The sequence below is a fragment of the Tympanuchus pallidicinctus genome, unplaced genomic scaffold (genome assembly GCF_026119805.1).
Source record: "Tympanuchus pallidicinctus isolate F22 unplaced genomic scaffold, pur_lepc_1.0 scaffold2, whole genome shotgun sequence".
In the NCBI taxonomy this organism is placed as follows: Eukaryota; Metazoa; Chordata; class Aves; order Galliformes; family Phasianidae; genus Tympanuchus; species Tympanuchus pallidicinctus.
Window position 1 is genome coordinate 33,554,440 of NW_026294721.1, and position 21,617 is coordinate 33,576,056.

The 21,617-nt window shown below is 36.1% G+C and overlaps 1 protein-coding gene across 19 annotated transcripts in view; it reads right to left on the reverse strand.

Moving 5' to 3' along the window:
- Positions 1-2,063: 2,063 nt before the first annotated feature.
- Positions 2,064-21,617, reverse strand: part of CAMK2D (calcium/calmodulin dependent protein kinase II delta) — a 162,871-nt gene continuing 143,317 nt past the window's right edge. For 17 of the 19 annotated variants that reach the window (XM_052681549.1, XM_052681541.1, XM_052681532.1 and 14 more), the window contains 5 exons: positions 11,141-11,216; positions 9,878-9,972; positions 8,288-8,516; positions 4,677-4,726; positions 2,064-4,172 (listed from right to left, as the gene is read on the reverse strand). In XM_052681549.1, coding sequence (XP_052537509.1) covers positions 4,720-4,726; positions 8,288-8,516; positions 9,878-9,972; positions 11,141-11,216 — 407 coding nt within the window. In that variant the 3' untranslated portion in view covers positions 2,064-4,172; positions 4,677-4,719. Of the gene's footprint in view, positions 4,173-4,676; positions 4,727-8,283; positions 8,517-9,877; positions 9,973-11,140; positions 11,217-21,617 lie in introns of those variants that run through there. The other 2 variants (XM_052681533.1, XM_052681537.1) reach the window with 2 other exon arrangements.

A 21,617-nucleotide genomic window follows, 5' to 3' on the forward strand; every position in this document is an offset into this window, starting at 1 on the left:
GCAGATGGGCAGGCAGTGTTCTCCTCCCTTTACATGCACGCTATCTTGGAAGCAGATCCTGAAACATTCCCACATGTTCTACTCTCAAGGATATCTGTGTAAGAGAGGGAGAGAAGAGAGGAAAGGCTTCTAGTTTGCTATACACAGGATTCCTTTCATATTAGGCATAGACAGTCCTCACTGTAGACAAGCCTCACCTCTCATGGACATCAAAAGCTCCTGAACAGGCTTCTGCCACAGTGACTATCTTTACAGGAACCCAACATTAAGCAGCTGGACTTTGCAGCACTGGACTTTTAACCCACTGCATCCTTTCTAAGTTTCATCCACTTTCTAAGTTTCATTCAATGTTTCCTTTTCTTGTATTTTACCACCAATTTGTTAGGAGGAAATAAGCCAAGTCTCCTTAAGTAATTTGGATCAATTATCCAGGGAATAGCTATTTTTCAGACTAATGCTCTTTTCTTGAGTTACATACAAAATATGACAGTGCAAGTTATTATTATTATTTTTTTTAAAGACGTGAAGAATGGTATAATTAAATTTTCCACAAGCTTTTCCATGGAGAGGGTATATTACGAAACATTAATAACACACTGAAGAAATGGCTAAGTTAATTTCTGAAACAGTGAACTCTGGGTTTTATTTATGACCAGAAGAGAGACGTTTATTTTCTTAACTGTGAACTGAGAGCCCATTTTCAGAAAACTGAGTCAATCTGATTCCTCCAGGTATGTGTATGGTGTATTTCAAGACCAAGTAAATACACGTTTTCAACCTGTGGAATATTGTACAGTCCTACTCACATTAAAAAAGAAGAGAAACCACTGAGTTCCTTTCTGATTAGAACAAATAGCATCATCTTTTGCCTTCCTAACTAGAAAACAATGTTAAAAAAGCCACCAGGAGGCAGCATATTAAAACTCTTGTGCTATAAGACCAAAGCAATATAAAATCCAAAGCAATATAAAAATCACTTCTCCCCCAAATCCTCACCCTGACATTCAGCAAATATATTCTCTCCATCATTCTCCTGGTCATTATGCTTTACACACTTCCTTCTCATCTACATATCTGAAATTAGTAACAATTCCACTGTCAAACAGTTTACTGCAAGCACACAGTTAAAATGGAAGTCACACTGATTTCTGGAACAGCAGTTAGTGGAAAAAATGAGTAAAGAAAGTAGGTAGAAGTGATACGACAAAATTTAAACCATCCAGACTAAACCATTTTTACTTCCTCTGAGGTTTACTGAAACATTCCAAACTTCTGAGGTCTCTCATAACTGTTTTCTTTTTGTTTACAGTTACATAGCAAAATGCCACCAAAAAGGAAGCACTGCAATTTTCAGTACACAGGAATACTCCTGTGCACCTTCAAGAGGCAGTGCTTCTGGATCACTGTCACACTGAAGCCACTGCCATAATTCTGGCTCCCAGTTACGCCACCCTAGGCGCAGAGCCAGAGAAATGATCCAGCTCTATGTTTCCTGACCCACGGAAGCTGAAAGTTGAGTCTTCTCCTCCTTCAGTCTCTCTTTTCCGCTGCTAGAAAAGAGCTGCTTTCAGTTGTGTCTCAGCACAGGATTAAAAAGCCTAAAAATCATAATAGCCATATATGAGAACTTTTAAACTAATATATTATTTGAAATCCTACTTATTCATGGAATTTACTGCATTTTTAAGTCCTGCAACTGTAGACATATAATAATTATTCTTTTATAGCATCTTGTGTTAGGTGCTAAACATAAAAAGGAGACAGAAAGTTACAGACGTAAATTATCTCAAACACTTCTGACCATGGACCTACAAATACAAAGCACATGTGAAATCTATCAACAAATCACTCTATAAACAATGTATAACTGGGTCCTCAGAAAAGACAGTTAAAAAGAATTAATGAAAAGACAGATCACAAAAGCAAATATTTGTATTTTCAAACGGCAAATCTGGCTTCTACGAGACCACATCCTTATTTCCGACTTCTTAATTCAAACAGACACTCCACATTTTCCAGCGCAAAACCACAATTAATTGTGAAATCAATCCACAAGCACAGTGTCAGCAGAAATCACAAATTTATTAATCCTTAAATATATCAATCATTTACCATTATGGCAAGAAATATGTACACTGTATCCCATGGTAAACTGCAGTGTTTCAAAATGACAGAAATGTATAATTCAGTCGTGGTGGAGAGAACAAATCACAATTTCCTCACATCTTGGTGTGGAAGACAAATTTGATCTACAGTAATACGTCAACACCACATGCTATGTTAGAAGTATGTTAAAAAAAAACAAAACAACCTATAACTAATTTGTTAATTTTAAATACAGTTATGCCACTTATAGCCGCTTCACAAAAAAAAAAAAAAAGAAAAAAAAAAAGAAAAAAAAAAAGAAAAAAAAAATTAAAAAAAGGAAAAAGGTAAAGACATTAATGAGAAAAAAATGAGGCCATTACTCTTTTTCACAGATCCCATTGGCAGGTTAATATGGCTCAACACATTTATTGTAGATGCTTATTTTAAATATATACGTTTAAAATCATGTAATAATTATCAGAGAAGCTTAAATCCATCTACCATACATCCACTAGCAACAACATCAAAATGTTTAAGAACTGCTTTTGATTAGTAACAACACAGAAAGGTGGAATTATACAAATTAGGAAGCTTTCCCATTTTATAAACTTCAGGCTGCTGAGTTGTGAAGTTTTCACTGCTAAAAAGAGCACTGAGATATCATGCATTATACAGCGCTGCAGAAAACAGTTAGCCCTGTTGGTAATAAAATAATTAACAAATGAAAAAGAAATAACTGATCCCTGCGTTCTTCTACGTAAATGGAAGGGAATAAGCCTAAATCCTTGCAAGGATGCACTCTCACAGCTCTGTAAGGGAAGCAAAAACGGTCCCTGTCATAAAGTTTGTGTTCCGAACCGACATTGAGAGCATTCCCTGCACAATGTACAGACATTTGCAGCCAGGGATAAAGAGTCAAAACAAACTAGTAAAGCTGCAGAGATTGTTGTCCTTGATATTGTATGCTGCCTGATGATTTTCATAAACCAAGAACAGAATGAGGGCGAAGTGGGAAAAAAACCAAATCTGTGGAAAGGTACTACAGCCTTACTAGAAAACTGGTGTAGACATAATACATTTCCAGAGAAGCAACAGCAACATTGGAAAGTAAACAAACTGTTCATACTAAGCTTTTAAGGCCTAATACTTCTAGAGTATATTAACCACTGATGTGGTCTATAGCTTAAACAAAAATGTAAAATGCTTTAAAGACTCCATACTAACTTTACAGTGCACTCTAAAAGTGATAAAAATCTATTTTTTAGATCTCTTTAGAATCTCTTTTTAAACGAAACCTGCCTCTCAATTGTCACTTAGTTCCTTATGATTTTTAATTCTGATTAATTATTCAATATAAATTTTCATTTAGCATAGTATGAAAGCAAAGGTAAAAACTTCAATGAAAAAAAGAAGAATGCTGACTAGCCAGAATATTGACAGTTAATCCTGAAGTAATCAAGCCAGCAAATCATAAGTTTTTTTCCAGTTGACATAGACTAATAAACTAAGAAGCCTTCAGCTGGTACAAAGCCAAGATATTATCACTTCCTCATTTATCAGTGATTTTGTCCATCTACAAGATATAATAAAAATCTGTTTTATAATAACAGAGCTGCCAGCAGAAATCCTAACCACTCCTATCAGAATGAAAGCAAAACCAAGGAGGACTCAAGGGAAAAGGAGTCAAAAAACAGTTCTTAAGAAAAGAGGGTAAAGTGTATTTTTTGTTTCTTTTCTTTTTTATAAATAGGATAGTTTTTGAAGTTGGCTGTCAAAACTTGGCATAAATGGAGAAAAGATGACAAATGTATCCTGTATATACTGCTGTACATGAAGTGTATTTTTTTTTTTTCTTTTCTGCCTTGCTATTTTCTATTTGCTTAGAACATCACCTTCATTGAAATGTTAACAGTGTACAGATGGAATACACAGCAAAATGGTGCATCACAAATGTGTTACATGAAGAACCTTCACAACTTCATGCACTCAGAAACATTCATGAAGAGAACGGGATGGCCAAGATGGTACTAAACCAGGTGCGTTGGGTACAGATAATACAAGAGCGGCACCGCTGATAATTTTAGCTAGGAGGAAGGAGAAAAAAAAAGATTGCCATTACTGAAGTAGCATCATCACCAGATAACAATACATGCTCAAGTGCTAGCCAGTACTTCTTAAATAAAGCCTTCAACAGATCATTTAACACAGTCCTGTGAGGAAAACTAGACAAAGGAAGTAAAAGCCCCAAATGCTCAAGCAAAGCACTGTTTTATTTTTCAAACCACTTTACACACATTTTCAATCTTTACAACATGCCAGACAGAGTGCTAAAACAAAAATTAATCACCTCCTCAAAGGAGGGAGGGCAAAATTCAAATACAAGTCACTCTTCCAGTTAAACGTACTTCCTTAGCATTACAGTCACTGTGCAAGAGTGAGATTCTCACACAAAAACTGAACTGAGTAACAAGGAAGAGTCAGATGCCATTTACATGCAAGACATGCTAGAGGAATATGCAAAGAAATAAGGAAAGAAAGGGAAAATGTAAGAAAGTAGTTAACTGAGCTCACAGTATCTTTTGCATTACCGTAGCATTTAGGGGCCGAAGTCATGAATGGGATCCCGCTGTGCTAGGCACTGTACAAACACAGAACAAAGTCTTTACTCAAGTTTCTTGCTGTTTTGTATGTAACTTAGGAAAGTATAAGGAAGTGTAAGATGTGATAAAGTGAGTGAATATAGACCTGGGAATCACAGGTATTAAGGTTTGGGAATCACTTGCAGGTCCAGTAGTTTTTAAATGCCTAAACAATGTATGCCCACTCATTGCGCACACATAGATACAGTTCTGTAGAAATACAGTAGCACATACTCTTAACTGAATACAGAGAACGAGTTCCTAGAACCAGACACATCACTCAAATACAGAGAAACAATGTTCAAGACAGAAACTAAAATTTGTCTGGTCTGTCTCACAGCAAAAACTACAAATAAAATTCATACATAAACTAAACATATTTTTGTGTTCGTATTCTCCTCTAAATCATATTTGCCCTCAGGAAATATCTCCATATACCTATTGCTACCAGAGAGCTCAATTCTGTCCTTGGATTTGTGCACTTGTTACTGCAGTCCTCAAAATAAATAAGCTAATCTGCTCAAACTGATTTGAAATAACATAGGATACTATGTTTGCAAAAGCAGATCACAGCTATAATTAACTGCCTTTGCAAATTTATTAGATTTGAAACTCTTAATCAGACAGTATGAGTAAGATTTTTTTTCTATTATTATTATTACATAAATGCCATTATTAATTACTGGTATTTATGTATTTATATAATTGTTGGTAATAAATAAACTGTCATAGACTGTAAATTTCAAATACAAGAGAAGAAAACATGGATAATCTGGAATGAATTCAATTTGAATTTCTTCGAAAATTTACAAAAAATGGAATTGCTGGTCTGACTGGAAAAGTAAATATAAAGTCAAAGATGATCGTAAAGACAGAAAGTGAGTTCTGACACAGTGCTATGTGGGAATATGTTACACAAATTTGAAAAGATGTAGTTTAGCAGAAAAATACAAATGAAAATAACAAAGAAAAATGACAGTACTCGAGCTGGAAGGGGAAATATCTGACTAGAGGAGTCTCAGTCAATGACCTGAGCACAAACACATTTACACAAAGGTGGAAGGCATTATAAATAGAGAAGAAAACAGGAGTATTGTGTGAAAAGTCCAAATGACCTTGAAGAGTGGGTAATTCAGAAATAGTATATAAAGTAATAGGAAGCACAAAGCTGCACACGCTCAGCAAGTTTCCTTATAGCTGCTGGCTGGAAATGACAGTTGAGGATAAATAAATGGAAATAAATGGCTGTCTTAGACAATTTGGCATAGAAATGGGAAGATTCACAAAAAAAAAAAAAAAAAAAAAGGTCTCAGCTTCTTCTGCAACTCCTCTTAGTCCCATAATCCTTACTCTTCTTAGACAGTATGAGCAGACATAAAGAACTGACAGTCTGAAATACTGTCACAGCTTCTGTGGGGAGCATCTCAGGCCTGTATATGCAACTGTATTCCCTTGAGATCTGCATTCTGCAGACTCTGAGGCAGCCAGACACACTGTGCATGCTCATTATATTCCAGAGAAATTAGCACTGGTGAGTGTTTGCAGGAACAGTACATGTCACAGGACGCAGCAGCCCATCTTCTGTGATCGCACATGCTGCGTGTTATGTGAACTAGTACTGAGGCTCCTGTTACAGCATTATATCTCAAACAGAAGAAGCTGTAGAATCTATGTAGTACATCTCTGTAAATCATTACTGGAACTGTTTTCACATGTATTGCTGAATAAATTCCATAATCTTCCATAAAAATAGTAACAGGATGGTTATTTTGTTGTCTTCTGATTTTTAGTGTCTAAGAATAAGTGCCATAAATTAGGTCAGGAAAGCTTTTCTTTTTTTAAAAAAAAAGAAAAAGATGCTTTTTTTCCTATGCCCCAACCATCTCAAAAAACAGAATAACAACAAAAAAAGATGAAATAATTCCCTACTCCAATTCTATACAGGAGTCTGCTACAGACCCTGTCCAGGATGCTCTGGGGCAGTTGACCTTGTCTCACTTATGTTTTCTGGCTCTACACATATCCAGGTCAGATCCCCTGAAAAAAACACCCTTATGAAAACATCAAAAAATAACTGCATTTCAAGAAGATGCAATTATTCTTTCTATATTATCTGTTTTAACACTGGCAATGCAGCTGTGATGTGAAAAATAGAACAACATGGTTCTCTCATTGGTTTCCCTTTAAAAAACAAAACACTACAGTTATCAATAGGTAACAAAATCACTCCTCTTCTAAATACATATATATATTTCCTAAATATATACATCTCTGTATCTATCTTCCTCACTGAAATTTAATACTTTGTTCTATTGCATTTAGGTAGTTCCGTGTGGAGCCAGGAGTTGGACTTTATCCTTGTTGGTTCCTTTTGACTCAGGATATTCTATGATTCTATGTTCCCTAATAACTGAGTATTATTTTGTACAGGAATGATTCTGCAAGTAAATTATGGGACATGATGAAGTTCGAAAGATGAAATCTAAGCTTTCATCATTCACTCTGCCAAATTCAGCAATTATCCACATTAAGGCACTTCATGCAAAAGTAATTATATCTTACACAGAAGGCTTGCACCCGAGCAAGTTAAAGCCTATGCCAGTGTTGCCTACTTGAGAAATGGTCTAATTTAAGTGTCTTCTTAATGAAAGCCCAGGCCAACCTGGGCTCCAAGAGACACAGCAGAGTTAGTGAAGGCTAAAAGCAGAAGAAAAGCAAAAGACTTGAGAAGAACCACTTGAAGGAGCCATGACTCTAATTTTTTAAAAGAACTGTGAATGTGCTGAATATCTGGCTCAAGGAATTCAGGTTTGTGCACACTGAGTCACAGCATGACTGAGGGTATTAGAGTTAGAGGGCATTTGGAAAAAAAACACAAAAAACAACAAAGAACTGACGCAGAAAAATGATGACAAAAGAGACGAGAGGTTTACTCATAGAAGTGGAGGTATTATTAGACAGTGACCACTCAGCAGTTAAGCAAAAGGAGCATGGGAAAAAAGGTAAGAACATGATAGGTATTCATATGACATTACAAAGGAAATACATAAACTGACTCAAAATTGAGTTGTAAAGAATGTTGGTAGGCCTGAGTGGATAGAGGTGGCTGGAAATTACAGAAAATACTACTCAAATTTCAGGGTTTTTTTTTTCCTTCACATTTTCCAGTCAGCTCTAACAGCTCCATGTATCCTATCACTTTTTTTTTTTCCTCTCCACATTTTCCTGGAATCGTATTTCAAGTTTTCCAATCCCATTTTTGTGACTTGTATCAACCCTTATCTATATTAAATCATTTTTCTCTACAACTCTCAACTCATGGACTGAGCTGTATCAGTGGATATCACAGCCGAAAACAACAAGAACAAAACATTATTTAAAAAAAAATATTTACACAAACACTGCAGGCACAACACTGAATATAGTACACACTGCATAAATAACCACAAAAAATTATGCTATCAGGAGGACTGTTTTGTAGTTTTTAAGGCCAAAAAAAGCCATTAGACTACCTGGTCTGACATACATAGTTTAACATCATGGTATGAATTGTTTCTTACTTGATAGGTACTGTTGGTGACCCTGAACGGTGAAAGTGAACATTCTGCCATTTCCCATCACGACGGTGCCAGACCCGTGTTTCCTCTGACTGCATTGTCTTTGGCATCCCACTTCCATCCATGTACTGCGTGAGCCGTATGTATGCAATGCAAGCAGCATCATCACCCACAAGGTGGACATGAGGATTGAGGATAATGGTGTGGATTGGCTTATTACTTTTGGATAAAGCTAGGAAACAAAACACACACAGAGGACAAATTAAATTTTCTCTATGCAAGGCAGAGCGACTTATCTCACCCCATCTTACAAAACAAAAATATGGAGGTAATAATCGCTGTTTACTGTTAATCATCCTTAACTCAGATACAATGTAGAAATGAGCACAGTCACAGCATACAGTACACCTTCACCTTTCCTGTCAGGCAACCAGTCAGATGTTTAATAGTACATATTACTTTATTTAAAGGGCCAAACAAGTTTCTGCAACTGATCATATGCAATTATTTGACTGTGACCAGTTCTGGGGCACCTTAAATAGTAACAACATATAGTGATGTATGCTATTATACGTTACTTCCCTCTCTTCCATCCAGCAGCACATTTGTTGGAAGGACTTCAAAATAGTTTCTTAACAATGGTAACAGAAATAACAGCGAGATTCCTTTTAAAATCCTGCTGACTAAACAAACAAACAAACCAAAAGAACCAAAAAAACAAAAAGCAGGGTAATTTTATTTGCATTTGTACTTGATATTTTCAGTTAAAACAAAGGTGTTCTTTTTTTTCTTAAAAAAAAGAAACATGTCAAAGATTTATATGTTGAAAACTAAAAAGCTGAAGTAATGAAATCAAACATGTTAAAGGAAAAATATGGAAAATTCTGTTTTTGAGAAGGAAGATAATTTAGTAACATAATAATTCCATTTACTGATGAAACATTTCTCAGAAGTTACTGGATAAACTCGTTATCTTCATTTATAATATTTTATTTCCTTTTGTGTCAAGTCTACTCCAAATGTAATGCACTTTCATTACACGACATTCCAAAACTTTATCATAGTTTATCCACTCTTTGGGTGATTTTTCTTTCTTAGAGCCGTCACAATTCTACTATAAAAGCCAGTACACAAAAAGCTACATGTCTTCCCCAAAATATCACATAGTAGCAGTCATTATAAATTCACTGGAAGCACTGACTTTTACTTGTAATCACTCCGTAGTCACACCATTTAGTGGTGCTCCTTTTAAGCATACTAGCCACATAACATAATGTACTCCTTTTCTGCAAAAGAAAAAACTTTATGAGAACTACTTGTTCACTTTTTTTTTTTTTTTAACATCTTATTATTCTCTTTACAAGTACTTAAAACTGTTCTTCACCTTCTAAGGTACTCCATGATATGTGAATGAATGTAGCAGAAACAGACAAAAAAAAAAAATTCAACTGGAACTCCAAATGAAAAAAAAAGTTAATGCCACCTTCCTCTACCCAGATCAATTAACTCCCAAACAAAAATGCTGATTAGATTGGAGAAACACGCTCATAAGGAACAGATGAATGCACACAGGGATGAAAAAGGAATGTTTACCATTTTCAAAGTAAAACCGATGAAAGTCCATCCCTTCTACTAGATTACCCAAAGCTTCAGGCTCAAAGGATGTAAGGCCTGGATCACAGATTTTTCTGTGGAAAAGAGGAAATTCAGTAGTAATCACATGCAGTTATGTAGCACGCTGCTGGACAAAAAAATGTTTCCTTTATTCCCACTGGAAATACTACTTACATATGACATCACAGTGGAAAAGAACAGAAACCAATGGGAAGCATTAACTGGCTTTACCTAAATCAGTACATTTGACAGCTTATTCCAGGGATATTAGATCTCGAATCAAACATCCTTTGACAAAAACAAAGACTGCCAAAGATGGTCCTACAAGACAATTCTATAGACTAGTTTTCACTTCTGGCTCTGAAAACTGCCTCTATGTAACCCAAGGAATATTTTTCACATCTTACACTATAGTTTATCTGAGATTTTAAATGTTTTTAATTTTATAGAAGTTACATAAAAGTCAAGAACAAGTTTCCACTTGACATTTGTATAACACAGGTTTTAGTGCAATCGCACCAAATAAAAGTTTTGACTTATCTTTAAACAGGAAGAGCAGTGTCACAGTTGACCTATGAAGCTTATGCTGTAACAGGGCAGAATTTACCCAGATAAGCACAGGACAACAAAATAAATGCTGAGAAGTATTTTTCTCTACCTCTTTTTAAAGGTGAAAAGAGAAGAGATGTAAGTATGTCTTTGTTTTGAAAAGCAGAGAAAGAAATCTGCCCACTTTCCCTCAGCAAATTCTTACACAGAAATGCAAAGTGCTCAGTAGAAGCTGGTGGAACTCATGTTACACACTGTTACACATAGAATATCAAGGTCTTTCATGCTTTGAAGTACATATGGGAATCTAGCTACTAACAATCTCTCTATTGTACTTCTTTTTTTTCCAGTTAAGAGAGCTTTCTACTCTGTTTTCTGGATTCTAAATCAAAACCACAACTTTACTTTCATACAGGAAGATAGGCCACTGTGTATTCTGTCAGGATGATGGTCCTGTCTCAGCAAAGAGGCACATCAGTTTTACATAGCATCTCCTCTGAAATTGGCATCCAGGCTACTGTAAAGCTAAGGCAAACTAGCAATCAAAAACTATGTTTCTTCAGGGTACCTGAGAATGATCTTCAGCAACGCACAAATACAAATAAACACAGTCTTACATGCACATTTAGATGTGCATTTTGAAATGTTTGGAACACATCCAGTTGCCCAGCTCTCTCCAAAATGAGTACTTACGTGTAAGCTTCGAAGTCCCCATTGTTGATAGCTTCAATCAACTGCTCAGTAACCTTGATAATCTCCTGCTTACGAGCTGGAAAGAGATACAAATACAGCTATAAAAACAGTGACAGCTGAAAGGCTGTCAGACCAACATCTAAACAAAAGTATTCTGTCACTCCTCAGATGGTACAAATGCCTTTTCTCTTCCTTGTCTATGACCAATGGACATTATATTACTGCTTTGCACTATTTTCACCTCAGCACTCTTAAAGAAATTAAACACATCAAAATCAATTCCTGTTCCTATCATGGATCTAATCCTCTTTCCTGTGCCGACGGATCTGCTGCGTAAAAAACAGAGCAGAATAGAACCTAGATCTCCCACATCCGAACTCTTTCCTTTGAACTAAAGGAAGCTGGTGATTGTTTCACAAGTGATGCTCTAATGATTCATATGCGAATGGGACCTTCAGCTGCTAGGCGTATAATACTACTTTCAATTTTTTTTCTAACACTTTGTGTTTGCTATCCTTAAAGTACGGATTTGGCCAAAGAGGAATTCTGTCTGTAAACGTACAATTAAGATTCCATGGTGCAAAGCTCATGGATTACATATAATTTACACACACCCACACAGTTCTAATTACAACACACTGTGTCTCAACTCTGACTTCTATGATTATCCTTTGCTTGTAAAATGCTTATCATCTATTTTTCATAAACCACAATCAGATCACTTGGGACTGTTGCAATACAACTACTAACTAATACCAATAAATGATAAATAGTAACAGAATAAGAAAACATTAAAAGCAACAAGAAGAACATGCATTTTCTAGAAACAATACTCAAAAACAAATGCCTGTATTTCTAAAGCAAAAGTATGTGAAATGTTTTTTCTTTGATCCACTAGTCAAGAACCATAGAATATCTGGAGTTGGAAGGGACTCAACAAGGATCACCATATCCAACTCTTGGCTCCATACAGCACCACCCAAAATCCAAACCCTATATCTGAGACCATTGTCCAAATGGTCCTTGAGCTCCAGCATCTTGGAGCTGTGCCCACTGCTCAGTGCAACCTGTTCCATGCCCACTACCCTCTGGTGAAGAACCTTTTCCTAACATCCAACCCAAACCTCCCCCAACACAGCTCTATGCCATTCCCTGAGGCCCTGTCACTGTCGCCAGAGAGTAGAGATCAGTGCTGCCCTTCTGCTCCCTGTGAGGAGCTGCAGCTGCCATGAGGCCTCCCCTCAGCCTGCTCTGCTCTGAGCCAAACAAACTGAGGTACCTCAGCTTCTCCTCATACGTCTTCCTCCAGACCCTTCAACATCTTCAAAGCTCTCCTTTGGAAGTTCTCTAATAGTTTTATGACCTTCTTACACTGTAGCACCCAAACTGCACACAGCACTGGAGATGAGGCCACACCATCACAGAGCGGAGTGGGACAATCCCTTCCCTCACCCAGTGGCAATGCTGGGCTTGATGCACACTTTTTGCTGCCAAGGCACACTGTTGACTAAATCCAACTTGCTGTAAACCAGAAACCTCAGCTGTTCTTAAAGCATAAAGCATTAAGAGCAAAGTACTATTAAGAAGGTGTCTTGAATGCAACAAACATTCCTAGATGCACAGCTTTTTTTTTCACATGCTTTTTCATCAGTAAGGCAGTAGAAAAGCCTTAGACTGTGCTGTATGCAGCCCAGGTATTCTGTTAAACAGCAGCAAGAACAAGGAGAAATCTCACCTCACATATCCTGTTATGAGATTTTCACTTTAATGATAGGAGTCTTTTTCTCAGGACCCTTACTCTAGACGTAGATCACAGACCAATATTTGTTAACGATGATAGGAGTGGCAGGAAAACAGTGCGAAGTAAAAGAAAAAAATTCCTGCCCAGTGGTACAATTATCAGTAACACCAGTTACCACAATGGCAAATTCTTGTGACTTTCAGATGGCAATCCTCACTGATTTCACAACGACTTTTTTTTTCTTGAGGAACTGAGGTTTATGTTTTTACTGTGCATTTGTAAATTGAAAACTTCAACTTTATATTGATAAAGTTCAACCAGAGAGGCAATGCTCTCAAATACAGATTTTTATGAATGTAATGGGTAAGGATGGAAGGGATGATTTCAAAGATTTAGCATAGGTTCAACTCCTTATTAAACTTCAGAATACCTATTTGGAAGATCAAGCTTGAATTAAAATAAAAATACAGGCAATTTGGCTTTAGTAGCTCTCCTGTAGAAGCAACAGCTGAAATTTTCTTGTGCTCTCCTACACATGGACTAGACAACTCATACACATCGATATACTCAGAATGTTAAGACTATAGTACTGACAGAGTTAATATCGTTCAAAAAGAAAACACTGGGAAACATAGGTAGAATGTAAATCTCCAGTGCCGTACTGCAAGAACTGGAATCAAAGTGTTTGAAGAATCTGTTTCTTTTATACTCCACCATTCTAAATTCAAATGCACACCTAACGTCTTCAGATAGAAAGCACCAAAAAGAAACCAGAAAGCAAGGAGGCAATGGAAAACAAATAGGTTTTGATTACCAGTCAGCATGCTGGGTAAGAATATTTAGCATACAAATTACGTTATTTTTCATGAATACTGTAGAAACAAATAAGAATTTCAATGAAGAGATCTTTTGACTGTAGATCTGCAATGGTTCCATTGTCAAATGGTTAAACAACATGAGAAGAAACTGCGGACATTGCATGGCACAAGCCAAGTGGTAGGATAATTGTGTAAGAAACAATGGTGCTGTGTTCAGAAAAGTTGGCAAAAAGGGCAGAAAGGCAGAATGCACAGACATTATTCAGGGAGGAAATCACAAGTTTTGGATAGTATATCTCAGATGCATATAACTAAAAGACCAGAGTTAAGAAAGTTGTACAAAATGCTTTATTTTAAATAATACCGTTGATTTTGTACTATGTTAGAAGATTTGACATTAAACTGAAAAAAAAAAAAAAAAAAAAGGAAACAAGAAGAAAATGAACATTGCCAAACAGCTTTTTTTCTGTTTTTTTTTCTCTCAAAGTTAAATTTCAGTGGAACGTGTTTCTGTGAAGCTTTCCAATAGAAGCCACTTACTGATATAGAATATGGTTTCAGTTTCTCTGGACAGTACTAACATTTAGTAGCACTGACGATTCTGCTGACTGATACATGAACGAAAAACATCCAACAAAATCTGTGCACTGGCAAATGAGATTAAAGGCAGTATCACTGACTCAAATCAACCATTGTCTGACTCCAGCACTAGCACCAGTTCTTCCAGTACTGGTGGAAATCATTGCAATTCACAATCGGAACTGTCAGGAACAGAATTACATTGCCAAGCCATTTGCATACCAACTCATCTATCAAGCTTTCTATAAAATTCCAACTACCACATGAAATTCTGTATGTGAAAGCAACTAAGCTACTCCTTCCTTTCAGTAACACACAGGCAATTACATATCTATATATGCAGCAAAGAAAATAAAAATGACAACTCCAAAATTAATGCCTCCTATTTTTGATGTTGGCCCATGACATCAGAAGCGGATGTTGGTCATACAGCAGTACAGGCTGAACCTTCCCACCAATATTCCATTACATTTTTTTGCTGTGCGACAGATGGCAACAAGGGGGTAGTCGGACAGAATGGTGTCTGACATGGAAGTGCATCTGAAGCAAAGCTGTGTCACTGAATTCCTCCATGAGATAAAAATTGCACCCACTGACTTTCATCAATACAGATTCAGCAGTGGATCTGAGCACAGTGAAGCAGTATGTGGTGCATTTCAGCACTGATGCCAATGATGTGAAAGACATGCCATGTTCTGGACAACCATGCAGATTTCTATGAGCAGCATGCAGGCACTTGTTAATTGCTGGCAAGAATGCACTGCTAAAGGTGGTGACTATGCTGAAAATCAGCATTTTGTAGCTGAGAATTTGCTCTATAAATAGTGTTACTGTGCTTTTTGTATCAGCCCTGATGAGGCTGCATCTTGAATTCTGATTCAGTTCCGGGGCCCTCACTACAAGAAGGACATTGAGGCCTGAGAGCACATCCAGAGAAGGGCAAGTAAGCTGGTAAGGGGTCTGAAGCACAGGCCTTACAAGGAGTGGCTGGGGGAGCTGGGAATGTTCAGCCTGGAGAGGAGAAGACTCAGAGTGTCCTTATCACTCTCTATAACTGCCTGAAGGGAAGTCGTAGTGAGGAGGGAATTGGCCTCTTCTCCATGTAACTAGCAATAGGACTAGAGGGAATGGACTCAAGTTGTGCCAAGGGAGATTCAGGCTGGACATTAGGAAACACTTCTCTAAGAGAGTGGTCAGGTGCTGGGATGGGCTGCCCGAGGGATATGATTTAACAGGAAATATCAGTGACAGGAGGATGGTTGGATCTTAGAGGTCTTTTCCAACCTTGTTTCTATTTGTTGTAGTTTCTGTGGAAATGAATAGGAGGCATTACTTTTGGAGCAACATTGTCTATGAAGCAGAGGCTTTACATTGAAGGAAAGAAGAGAAAGGATACTGGAAGGACAGAGAGATTTGGAATACTGTAGGCAGACAGATGGATGGAGGCTGGAAAACATAAAGGCAGGCATGTCCAATCTGTAGCCCAGTACAGCTCATACTGTGGCCCATTCCCTGCTGCTGCGTCATCATGGCAGCTGCTCTGCCCTGCCAAGCAGCCCTGCCCTTGACATGGGGACATGGGGAAGAAACAGTGCGGTGCTGACTCCTCCTCTTGCTAAAGCAGCACAGGCTCAGTCACAACACACCCCACGTGTATTATATGTGTACTTCTGCTTGTTGAGTAAAACGCAGTGATTGCCAATAGTAATATTTTGAACTTGTCTAATGGAATCTTGAAAGAAAACAGAACCCAAAAAAGGAAAAATCATGGATGAAGAAACAGGGTTCAGCGAGAAAGGTACAGCTGAGTACTTTTTTGTCAAGACAACTAATACGGCACTTCGTTTAATTTGCAAGGAAATCGTGTCAGTTTTCAAAGATTACAATTTCAAAAGACATTATGTGCAGAAACCCTCTGCCAAATTTGATGAATTGAGGAATGCTTCATAAAGACAGAACAGCAGAATTGAAGAAAAGTCTGTGACCTCAACATAATATTTAAAAAATCATTAAATGACTCTATTATAAAGCTAGTTGCATGGTAACTAATCTGATTGCCAAAAAATCAAAACCTTTTACTGATGGTGAATTTATAAAACAATGTATGGAAAGCATGGCAGATACAACATATCCTCATAAAAAAGAAGAATTTTTCTGGAATCAATTTGTCTCACAGACTATAGCCAGGCAAACTGAAAAAGTAGGAAATCTACTGAAAGAAACTTGGAGAGTAAAACTGCTAATTTCTAATTTTCTGCTTTGGTGATAGATGGAAGTACTGATACTACAGATATGGCTCAACTTGCCATTTTCATTAGAGGTACTGATAATGTATATAATGTCACTGAAGAAACGGTATTGTTGGTGCCATTCAAAGTCACAACTAAATTTCTTGAAGCAGTAAAAAAAATACATTAAAGCGATTTTCTTTCAACTTTCTCAATATATCTGGTCTAGCTACTGATGGCACCCTGGTGATGGTTGGTTAAAAAAAACGAGACTTAATAAAATTAACAGAAGACAATGTGATTGCTGCCAGCAGCTCATGACTGATGAAGTACCACTGAATCATACATAAAAAAAAATTATTTGCAAAAGCATTAAAAACGGGCAATGTCTCGCAAACTGTCACAAAAGCCATGAATTTCATGGAATCCAAGGGGCTGAATCATCACCAATTCCAGGACTTCCTTAAAAGGATGGATACTGATTAAGGAGACATCATATACTTTTCTAAAGGAAGGTGGCTTTCAAGGTAAAAAATACTTTATCGTTTGTAAAATGAAATCAAGTCCTTTATGGAATGGAAAGGAAAATTTGTGCAAGAATGTGAACATTAAAAGTGGTTCACAATTGTAGCATTTTTGGTGGATTTGGCTGCTTACTTGAATGATATAAACACCTGTCTTCAAGTTGAAAATCAAGTTATCTGTGCTATGATTCAAACCATAAAAGCATTTTAAATGAAACTTAAATTATGGCAAACTCAAGCTACAGCAAATAATTTCGTGCATTTTGATGCTTTGGCTAAACACAGGCTTGCAAACAGAGAAAAGCATGCACTCTTGCTTTCCATTTTGATACAGGAATTTGAGAATAGGTTCCAAGATTTCAAAAAAAAAAAAAAAAAAAATCATCGATTTTTTTGTATATTTGCAACTCAATGTAAATAAATCACCAGCAAATTTTCAGACAGAATGGACAGAGTTGCAATGAGACATACAACTTCAAGAGAAGTTTGGTCATGTCTTTTAACTAGAATTTCTTAAGACCTGTCTTAACAGAGGAAAATGTCCCTCCCTTCACAATCACACCTCATTCATGTCATTTTTTGGCACTACCTACATTTGTGAACAGTTATTTTCAAGAATTAAGTGCAAGAAGAGTAATATTTCATTGAAAATCTCTGCTGAAAACCTTGAAAACTCACTAAGAATTGTAACCACTTTCACTGAACTAGATATTGATGCATTAGTTTCATAAAAACAGGGTCAAATATCCCACTAGTTTTATGTTTTTGTTGCTGTTTTTTGTGTTTTAATTAAAAATACATTAAAAATGATAATATACATAAGTATAACTATACTATACATTATAATATATATATACATATAATATATATATATACATTATGCAGCTCAAGACAATTCCTGTTCTCCAAATTTAATAAACATTGCTTGTTTTGAATTCTGTGAAAACTATGCTGTTTGATGTACAGTGGCAATTTTATGCTACTATACTTTTTTATTTAATATGCAGTAGTAATTGCATAAATAAAGCTGCATTAGGTTAATGCAGCTCAGATATCAATTATGCTCTCTCATTCTGTGATGAGATAATTAGACAAAACCAAAATGCACAGCTTCTTTGGCCTAAGTTCTACAACTCCTGCATATTCCCATTGTTAATTAAAAACCACTGATTTCTGCTATTCTACCTACAAAGTAAATGCTACCTGAAATACAAGACTGTAATATTTGTGTGCAGTACTTACATACTAGTAATAGATTTGTGCTAATGAAAACAGCTAACAATAAACACCTTGGCAAGGTAATTATAACACTCACTGCACATTTTTAAAAAATCCTGGAGGGATGCTAAAGTCATAAAGCATTGGCAGCTGAAAAAAATACGACTCCTTTTTTGGCACGTAAGTAGGTATATGACTAATACAAAGGCAGTTCATGCAAAATATTAGGAAGAACAGTTATAAAGAAGATCAAATAATAGGAAAAGAACAAAAGAAAACATATTCTAACATTGACGAAAATTATTTCCGTAGCTCTGCTGTGCCATGTATGTTAACTTCAAATGTGTTATCAATTTCTAACACGTTTCACTTTTTTCTGCCCCACTCAACTACACAGCTGCAATAATCTTTCATAATTAATAATTACAGTAATAATTTTAATACAGCACACTCCTTATCAAGGACATTGGCCTGATAAAATTGAAGAGCACAGTATAGGGGATCTACCTTAATTTCTTACCAGAACAGCCCCAACAAAGAGCAATCAGAGGAAAGTATGCAGCTACTAATACTATTTTATGCTCTGAAAATAACCACAATCTGCAAAAAGAGGAAGACACTACCAATTTAATCTGTACTGTATGCTGAACTTCGTCTGCATGGATGCACCAGATATTGCTCAGCTTCATATCATGAGCTGTCATCCCAGAAGTAGAGAAGAACACAAATGACACAAAATGTTTTCAAAAATCATTCTTTCCACACTAACATTTGAAAACTATTTGCTGATAATTTCCCTTGTAATTTATTGCACACAACAAAAGCCAAGAAGCTTATTTCTATGAAGGAAAAAAGTGAATGTTCTGCATGAAATAATGACAAATTGAATCTTAGACCTACGTGACATACATCCAGATCCTCCTAAGACAAGGCATGCATTCAGGAGTTTTATCTTTCAAGAACTTCATTGAAAATTAGCCCAAGTAAGATCAGAGGTCATCCTTTAGCCCATCTCTTGTAGTTCAAAATATTTTAAACAGTGATTTTGAATAAGATATTTGAGATGACATCTTGTGAGTAAAATCTCTTTCCTTGTGCCTGTTGATTTAAATGATTCATTCTGATTCAACAACTTATCATGTGGATGATTTTCAGGGGTTTCTGAGGTTACTCACTGTCTTCTACTTCATCCCAGCAATTCCATCTTATTATGGTGACAAATGAAATGAATGCAACTTCTATTTAAATCTTCATCATTTGGTGATGTTAAACTTGTCAGGTGCAGTAAATAGCTTTCCTTTTATTTATGTGAATTATTTCTAAATATTCTCTCTAATGTTTACACTGTGGCACATGTTGGCAAATGATTTTTTTTTAATGACAAACCATCTACAGTCTCAGAACAAAGCTGTTGTTATGGTCACTGTAGTTACAAGATATTGCACTAGTTTCACAACACATTAAATTAATCATGGAATCTGCCTGCTGACTCAAGAAACAATCATATTTAAAGACTCCGTAACTGAGACATCAGTAAGCTTTGCCACTGTCAACATTTTTACTTAAACTGTGCTTCCACTCAGCTGATACTCAGAGAAATCTTTTGCTTTCCACTATTTTTTTTAACATGGAAAGTCAATGATCATCAGTTCTCTATCTCCTTCCTTTTAAATATTTTAATAAATTTTAAAAGCAATGAGTGTTGTGCGAATAACAATAACACTCAATTATTTTATGAAATGTGGCATTTGCTTATTTTATTTATAGGAAAACTATGTTACTTTTAAAATTATATTCCTAAATACTTCAAGTACTTATTGAGATGCATTATTTTCCAGGATTTACTTTCACCTAGGTGACAGACCTTCCTCAACACACCTGATTTATCTAATCTCCTTCTGATGCCTGTGATAGCAGATGGAAATCTACCAAGTTTACCAGCTAAGAAATCAATATTTTTCACACAGTTACATTTATATTATAATTGCTACTTTACAACAAATATAGAGTAAATTTAGTTCTGTAATACACAGAACTAACACTGTAGTCTATTTCAGTTCACACTTTCTTACCGCTGTGCTGTCACAAAACAAGAGTTCTACTGGCCTGTAGTTCCCTGGGCCCTCCTTTCTTTCTTAAAAATGGGGGTGACATTTCCCTTTCTCCAGTCAATAAGGACTGACAGCCACAACTTTTCATGATTTATGGTGGAGAACGATTTATGGCCACTTTTAAAACCATATTAAACTGGACATTTTTATTGCTTAGTTGAGGACAACGTGTGAAGTTACAGGGACTTTACAATTTCTTCAGTCATTAAAATTAGTTACTTAACTAACTGAAATAAGATACTTATAGGGACAAAGTTATTTTGAAGGCTCACAATGAAAAAAAATATTAGCAAGTCTAATAATATTCAAAGTATATTCAGATACCAGATTAAATTCTGGTGTTTTTCCTACTAGTATTTTGGCAAGCTCTAAACATAAGTCATATAACAAATCTGCTAGCAGGCTAACTACCAAATGTAGCAGCATCACCCAGTAGATTTACCAGAATATTTTCACCTGACACTCTACTTTCTTGATAGCTAAGCAGCTGATTATTGTTTTATTGAATTCCTTAAACTGTATTTTATCTGCGCTATTTTATAGGGGCTTTTTTGGAGAAGTTTATTTTGTGGAACAAAGTGGCAAAGAAGCATGCTTGTTTCTGAAGTCACAGAATCAACAGAATACCAGATCTCCAGCTTTCTTAATATATCATGCTATACACTGTGCCATTTCTACACCACACCTAAATTGTTACCTATATTTAGTAGCAAAATGAGTATGAACATCTACATTTGAACTTTAACAGTGTCTTTCACACTATTAACTACTCAATGAAGCAGACAATGTGAGGCAGCTAGAATTCAGACCTGAAAATTCTGGGGATGCAATGGGATTTTCTGGGCATGTATATGCTGCAGGTGAAACAAAGCCTTATGGCAAATGTTACTAATAGTTTAAATATTATGCGAATCTGTCCTTCATATTAATTTCTCCCATCTTGAAGGCTCTGTGCAGTTTGCACTATCAGTATTTGTGTTCAACTTTGAATACAGTCACCTCACCTTACATTACAAGAACAGCTTCTTCTACCCTTTGTGCAAGAAAACGTCTATAGCACAGTCTGTCACACTGATACACCATTAACTTTCCTCTTCTGTCATGAGACAGTGAAAATCTTACTTAGAAATGTTTTTACAACTTCAGAAAACAATAATTCTCACTTGTCCTAATTCTTAATTCTAAATTCTAATTCTAAAGAATTAAGAGGAGCTCTTTCACTGCACATCAGTGAAAGATGATTTCAGTATCAACAAGG